Below are 7,437 nucleotides of genomic sequence, written 5' to 3'. Positions count from 1 at the left end.
TTAATTTAAGAATTTAAGAATTCTTCAAGGGTAATCCTGGACATTTTGAACACATTACATATGTTCATTGTACCTACTTTTAACAAGTTAACTTGGATAAAAGAGGCTACCACTCTGAACAAATATCTTGGGCACATGTTTAGAGTTAAAAAAGGATAGCCTTAGTAAGAGTCTAGTCCTTCAAGGAAAAGTTCTGGCCCACACAAGGTCAAATTTGGTTTTTGAAGGGAACAAAAGAATTACTTCGACATTAATAAAAAGAGTGGACTTTCAATTAAGCGGTGTTCTAATTTTAATGCTAATTTGAGGGTAATTAAGATGCAATATAAATATCCCTAATAACTGTATCCCCAAAACCTCAAAAGCAAAGAGGGAGGACAGACTAGGATAGGGTGTCCTCTCTTTCTGACATCTCTATGGCATCACTTTGAAGGGGAAAATATACTTCCCTGGTAGCCTAAGCAGCCAAATGAATCCTGGGAGAGACCAACAGTCTGACAATACTATTCATACCTTTTTTTCGTCTTTTTGAGACAGGGTCTCCCTGTAGCCCCAGCTGGCCTGGAACTATGTAGACCATGATGGCCTCGATCCATGGGATACATGGATGAAAGGCGTACCACCACGCCTGGCTTTTTTTTTTTTTTAAAAACAAGTCTTAAAAGTCTACAAATACTTAACAAAGAAATGAGGAAAGCTACCATATGCAGCCTTGATCCTTACTTTTGAAGGGAAGGGTTCACAGAAGCCTTTAAGAATCTGAAGAAAAAAATGAACATTCTCCCCATGGAAGAGCAGATTCAAACATTTTTCTGTTTATGACTTCAGATCTGAATCCCAGATTAGGTCTTCTAGAACATGGCATTATGGCATAATGAGAGTCAAACACCAACAAAGAGGGGTTCAAAGAAAGAAGGACAGGCGCTTATTATTCCAGCTACCCAGAATTCCCAGAAAGCCAAGTCCACAGGAAGTAAAGGGCTTCTAACCTAATTCCTTCTCTAACCACCCTTCTCTTGTTGACAAGATGAAATAGAGGCAACTCTCTGCCCTCTGCTTCCAAGAATAATTCTGCTCATTTGGTCACTAAGTGATCCAGTCTCAGAAATTAATACAGTGCAGATGGCTAAACTACTTACTGTGAAAAAATGTCTCCATGGGAGCTCTGGTGACCATCTTTCAATCCTTCCTCACCGTAAGTATCATATTGTTTCCTTTTGTCACTATCTGACAGAACCTGGGGATAAACACCAGTGGAGGTAAATGATGTCCTTGGTAATATTCAGCTAAAGTACATTCATATTTATTGCTAATTTTCACTCCAGACTTGAGGGTTCCAGACTTCAGAAAAATATAGTTTTCATTATGTATGGCACTAGGCACACTTATAAAGCTGTTTTCTTTGTTTTTTTTTTGAGACAGTCTTCTACGTGGCCCAGGCTAGCCTCAAACTCATGCTCATTCTGCCTCAGCCTCCTTAGTAGGATTACAGGCATGTACTACCATGCCTCCTAATAGACACATTCTTTGCTGCACTGTCTATTCCACATTGCTTAATTTATGCTTTTCACTTAAAGTTATCAAACCTCCACTAGTCATTAAAAATTGTATTTACACAATGTGGCTGTGAAGGTCAAGAAGGTACCAGGAAAGAGGTGAGATGGAGTTCTCAGGCTCACTTCTAGGTAATTTAAGGTCAGAGCTTGTTTTGTCAGCATGATGCTACATTACGTCGCTAAACTGTAAACTAGATATGACTATGACACATTGCCATTAGTGACAGAAGCACTAAAATAATCAGCCTTAAAACAGCTGGATCTAGAAGTCTCCCTCAAACGCGACCCCTGCAACACTACCCATTAGAAGACTGCCAAGTCCAGGGAGTAGGACAACATGTCCTCTAGTAAAATCTATAGTTAACATTTTTATATTTCTTTTTTCTCATGGTCTGCTACGTGTAGAAATCCATTTGTAGAAAAATGCTAGCTGCCTTTAGGTGAGTGCTGTGTGTAAGTCTGTGACATCCTGAGCTCAAACAGTAGGGAAAATACTGAGGGACTGCTCTACGAACGCTCCTTATGCTAGTTTCACTGCTTGGAAAAAATTTTCAAGCTTTAGAAGTTTTAGAGAACTATATATACAGTCGTGTCTGTATGCTTTCCCACTGAACTCACTGTTTAGGTGATCCAGAGTGTAAAGAAAAACTGGCTTCCACGCACTTAAAAGTTTGCTTTCAACATGTAAAAAGAAAGAAAGGTATGGGGGGGGGTTTGAATGAGAACAAAATATAATTATATATATGAAAATTCCATAATGAAGCCCATTACTTTGTATGCTTACTTAAAAAGATGAATTTTAAAAAGAAAAAAAGTTCTTTTCTTTATAGTAACCTGAAGCATATACATATATAAACCTTTGAAATCAGATAGCTTTAAAATTTTCCTTTGGATATGTGTAAACTCCTCATTGTTGCATGGGCCGGTCTCAAGCCCTGAGCTTGAGCAATCCTACCCCAGCCTCCCGAGTAGTTAGAACTACAGGTACCTCTCACTATACTCAGCCTACTTTTAAAGGGAGGAAAGGCAGGGTTAGGGTTCTTAGCTGAATAATCAATTAACATACAAACTCTCAACTACTTAAAAGCTATCAGTAATCAATCTTGGCCTAGTAGAAAAAAAAAAACCCTTTTATTTGCTAAAGAGTCTTTATACTATATTAACAGTCTGATTTGCCAACACTAATTTACCTAGGGGGAAGGTACCTAGGCCTGAATGATACAAAGAAAAAAGGAAATCCGAAGTAAAGCTAGAAAGGTTGTTAAAGTTAATGAACTTCAGTTTCCATAAATGAGATACATATAGCTTGCTACCATGGATAAGGAACATGTAGATTCATTATCATGAGTACTGTAAAGCACTTGAACACAAAACAGTGTAAATTCAGCTTCCCTAGAAAATACTTAATTAAAAATAAATTTTTATGTATGTGAGTGTTTTCCCCACAGTAAGTGCATCATGTGCATGCAGTGCCCACAGAGGCCAGAAGAGGGCATCATATCCTCTGGAACTAGTTATGGGTGGTTGTTAGCTGCTATGTGAGTTCTCTTAAGAGCAGCCAACACTCTTAACCACTAAGGCATGTCTTTAGAAAATATTTTTCAGTACTAGGTCCCTGGCAAACAATGGGACTATTTGTGGGAAATATTACAAAATATGGAATCTATATTTCACAAGAAACAAAACGTTATGAATCATCTGAAGGGCCACAAACCCTCTGAAGTTTACATATGGGCCCAGGTGAAGAATTTCTGTCAGGGGGCTGGAGAGATGGCTCAGAGGTTAAGAACACTGATTGTTCTTGCAGAAGACTCAGGTTCAAATCCCAGCACCCACATGGCAGCTAACTGTCCGTAACTCTAGTTCCAGGGAATCCAACAGCCTCTTCTGCCCTCCGCAGGCACTGCATGACATGAGTGCACTTACTTACATGCAGACAATACACACATACAATTAAAATAAAAATAATAAAATTAAAAAAAAAAATTTCTGTCAGGGGGGCTGGCAAGGTGGTTCAGTGGTATAGAGAGCTGCTTTGGCAGAAGACTCAAGTTTGGTTCCCAGCACCCATGCCAGCTGGCTCACAATAGCCTGTAACTCTACCTCTGGCACGTCTTCTGGCTCTGAAAGCACCCGAACACAAGAGGCATACATACACACGTGTACATAAATAAAAAATAAATCTTTAAAAATAATTTAAACATGAAAAGGGCAGGAAATGGATCTACAGGCAATGAATACACTGGCTAGTACAATCTGGGAACAAGTGCTGCTTCTCACTTTTACCTGTCTGTTTTCAGTAGTGATCATCTGATGACAGATTTCTCTGCATTCTACAGTTTTTTCTAATACAAGCTTTGATTCTATTTTTTTCTTTTTCTTGGCTCACCTCATAAGCAGCACCCAGATCCTGGAATTTCTCCTGGGCTTGGGGATCATCAGGATTCCGGTCAGGATGAAGCTGCAGGGCTAGTTTCCTGTAGGCCTTTTTAATATCCTTTATAGATGCACTACGAGGCACTCCCAAGATCTTATAGAAATCTCGCCTGGGAAGAGAAGTAGAGAAGACGTCATCAAGACTGCATCACACTTTGAATTTACTTTTTAAATTCGTTGACAGTCTCACATATGTATACGATGTATTTGGGTCATTTTCACCCCTTATAACCCTCTTCCACCCTCCCTTCTACTCATGCTGGACCCTTCCTTCTTCAACAAGTTTCCTTTCTTCTTTCATGTCTTTTTTTTGTTTGTTTGTGACTCACTGAGTTTAAAGAAGGCTACTTACATGAGCAGGGGCAACTTACCAGTACCTACTTCCCTGAAGTAAAATGACTCCCCCTTCACCCAGAAACCATCAACTGGCAATAGCTCCTTCTTCGGGGAAGGATGAATGTATTCATTTTTATTTTTAAATTTTATGTGTATGAGTGTTTTGCCTGCATGTATCTAAGTGCACCAGTGTCACTCAATGCCCATAGAGGCCAGAAGAGGGTGTTGGAGCCCCTGAAGCTGGAATATGGACAGCTGTTAGTTGTCATTTGGGTACTGGGAACCACACCTGGGTCCTCTGCAAGAGAAGCCCATGCTCTTAACCACTGAACCATCTCTCCAGCCCCGTATTACATTTTTAAAAGTGAAAGTATCCCCCCCTTTACATTTAGGTGTACTTATAAGCAAGTAACTATAATAATGAAGATATATATAACAAGTGCACATATATACAAAGAATGACTTAAAAAGGGATAGGTCAGAATTCACAATGAGTCTCATACAGTGAAGTAATCACAGTAAGACAGGAATTTTGGCCACCAGAACTTATTCTGAACATACATTCTCTCAATAATGGGGCTAAGAAAGTCACAAAATAGAGAGATTGATATAGTATGGATAGTAATTTTTAAATGTATAGGGAAAATGCATTGGGGAACTAAGACCCAGGTGATATATGACAGAATATTTTTCAAATTATTTTATAGTCTGGGGATGTGGCTCAGCTAGTAGAGTGCTTGCCTTGCAATTATGAAGCCTTGAATTCAGTCTCCAGAATCAGAAAAACTGGGCATGGTGGTACATGCCTATAAACCCAGCACTCAACACAAAAACTGGGCTTGGTGGTACCTGCCTATAATCCCAGCACTCAGGAGGTTGGGATTACTTTATAAAGCCTTAGTCACACTTTAGAAAAATAATTTAATTATTTTAATCATTCAGTAAGTTTTTTTGGTTTGTTGGTTGTTTTTTCAACTAACCATGTAGCCCCGTTGGCCTCAAGTTCACTATGTACTGGAAGTTACCCTTGAACTCTTGATCCTTTTGCTACTTCCCAAATGCTGACATTATAGGCATGTGAAACCATATCCAGCCCAGCTACACACAAGACATTCCCTGAGAAAATAGGAGTTTGTCTCTGCCTCATCTGACATCTCATGAGAAAGGAACTCAGGTTAAATGCAGAGTGAGACTTCCTTAACATGCTTCAGGAGAGGATGTATAAAATACCTTAGGGAAATCCACTACATTTTAAACTAATTTAAAAAAAGGGGGGGGGTGGAGGGAGGGTTGGAGAGAAGGCTCAATGGTTAAAAGCTCATATTACTCACACAGGACTGGAGTTTTAGTTTCCAGCACCCACACTGGGCAGCTCACAACTGCCTGTAACTCCAGCTCGAGGAACCTCTTCTGCTGCGCGCGCGCGCACACACACACACACACACACACACACACACAGATACACATGATTAAAAATAAAATAAAATCCCTAAAAAAAAGAGAAGAGTCTGAATACAGGTACCCTGTATGCATGGGCAATGCTTCCCCCAGAAGATATGGGTTATTATATGAAACCTCAGTGTCAGGCATAAGATACTTTCCTATGAGTTACTGGTCAGGGAGACCCCCCCCCAAAAACAACAACAAAGGCTATTATCATTACTCTTGGTTGCCCATTATAATTAGATGGAGAGATCCTATTGCTGAAAATAGCACCCTTTGGTTGCAGGACACAGAAAAGTCAAGCTGGAATTAAAAATTTCCTCCCTGCTGGCTAGCTTTCATAGTGTCAGAAGGTGCTCTACAGGCCATTTGGAGAGAAATGTTGTCAATGTTGGCAAGATATGCCCATTGGTACAATAGGGACATCAAGGTTATGGGGGCAACCAATCAGTTTCTGATTGGAATTGAAGCCTGCTCCACAGAAGGGAATTTATACCTAGTACTATAAACCTACTCAAAAGTCCACAGCTGGGGAGGTCATAGGCCCTGGGGTTGGGAGAAGGACATATTACTGTTCAATTATATGGACATATTGTCAAACTGCCTTCTAAATATTTATGGTTAAACTCATAGATTAGTGCTGTTCTCAGTCTTGGCCAGAGAAGCTTCTTTTTACAGTGGGTAGCAGTTTATGCAGCAACATAACTGGTCAAAGTGTACAGAATGATTGTTGAGTGCTCAGACCTAATGGGGACATTTCACACACACACACACCCCTCAGGGAACATTGTGGAAGACAGGGCAGAAAGAATGTAAGAGGTGGAAGATGGGGAGGAGTGCTTGCTGTGGAATAGTGTCTTCTGAACAGGGCATGAACATTGCACTCATGAACTCACTGCACTTATGGATACCTGCACAAGATCAAGTCAGTAAGATCAGTTAATATTCTAGCAGGCAGCACTAATTAAACTCAGTGGGACACACACACACACACACACACACACACAAACACAAAGCAGGGGACATGAAGGTATGATGGGGATGTGCTGATGTGTTGGAAAGTATCTAGGGGGGAGTGGGAGGGAAGAATTCAGGGTTGATATGATCAGGATACAGTGTATACACATAGAAATTGTCAAAGAATAAAAGATTTAATATTTTAATATTTTTTTTTTGCAAATTTCATACAATACATTTTGATCACATTTAGAAACCTTCCTCTCTCTGCCCCTCATTTTCATACATTCTGTCTTGTATGTCAAGGTTTATTGAACCAAGTTTATGCCCCCAAATGTCACTCGATGTGCATCTATAAAAGATTTTTTAAAAAAAGAAAAATTAAAGGTTAAGTGATAGCTCAGAAAATTAGAGGGAAAAGATGGCTGGCATAGCTCAGTATCAACATTACAGTCTCTAGAGATTACTTTAATAATGACTGGAGTTTAAAGCTACAGTACAAAATCATAGTATAAAGTTAAAAGCTATATCAAGTTATATAATTTAAAACTACAGTGTAAAGTTGCCTAGGCTATGGTGAGAACCTATCTCAATCTCCAACTCCAAAATTTTATAATGATATTTTATTAAACACCTTGGGTACTTGTGGCTTAAAGTGTAAATATTAAGAAAATCAAACTAAGAAAAAACAAGAAAGTATGTGGGAAAC

The 7,437-nt window shown here is 39.4% G+C and overlaps 1 protein-coding gene across 1 annotated transcript in view; it reads right to left on the bottom strand.

The window, feature by feature from the left end:
- Dnajb11 (DnaJ heat shock protein family (Hsp40) member B11) overlaps nt 1-7,437 on the bottom strand; it is a 15,212-nt gene that overhangs the window by 6,295 nt on the left and 1,480 nt on the right. The window contains exons 2-3 of the mRNA XM_008823636.3: nt 3,946-4,102; nt 1,140-1,237 (exon numbers count right to left, since the gene is read on the bottom strand). Coding sequence (XP_008821858.1) covers nt 1,140-1,237; nt 3,946-4,102 — 255 coding nt within the window. The remainder of the gene's footprint in view (nt 1-1,139; nt 1,238-3,945; nt 4,103-7,437) is intronic.

Source organism: Nannospalax galili, unplaced genomic scaffold (genome assembly GCF_000622305.1).
Source record: "Nannospalax galili isolate Female #2095 unplaced genomic scaffold, S.galili_v1.0 scaffold1349, whole genome shotgun sequence".
Lineage (NCBI taxonomy): Eukaryota > Metazoa > Chordata > Mammalia > Rodentia > Spalacidae > Nannospalax > Nannospalax galili.
The sequence above is the reverse complement of the archived record's forward strand: the minus strand, read 5'-3'. Positions and strand labels throughout refer to the sequence as shown.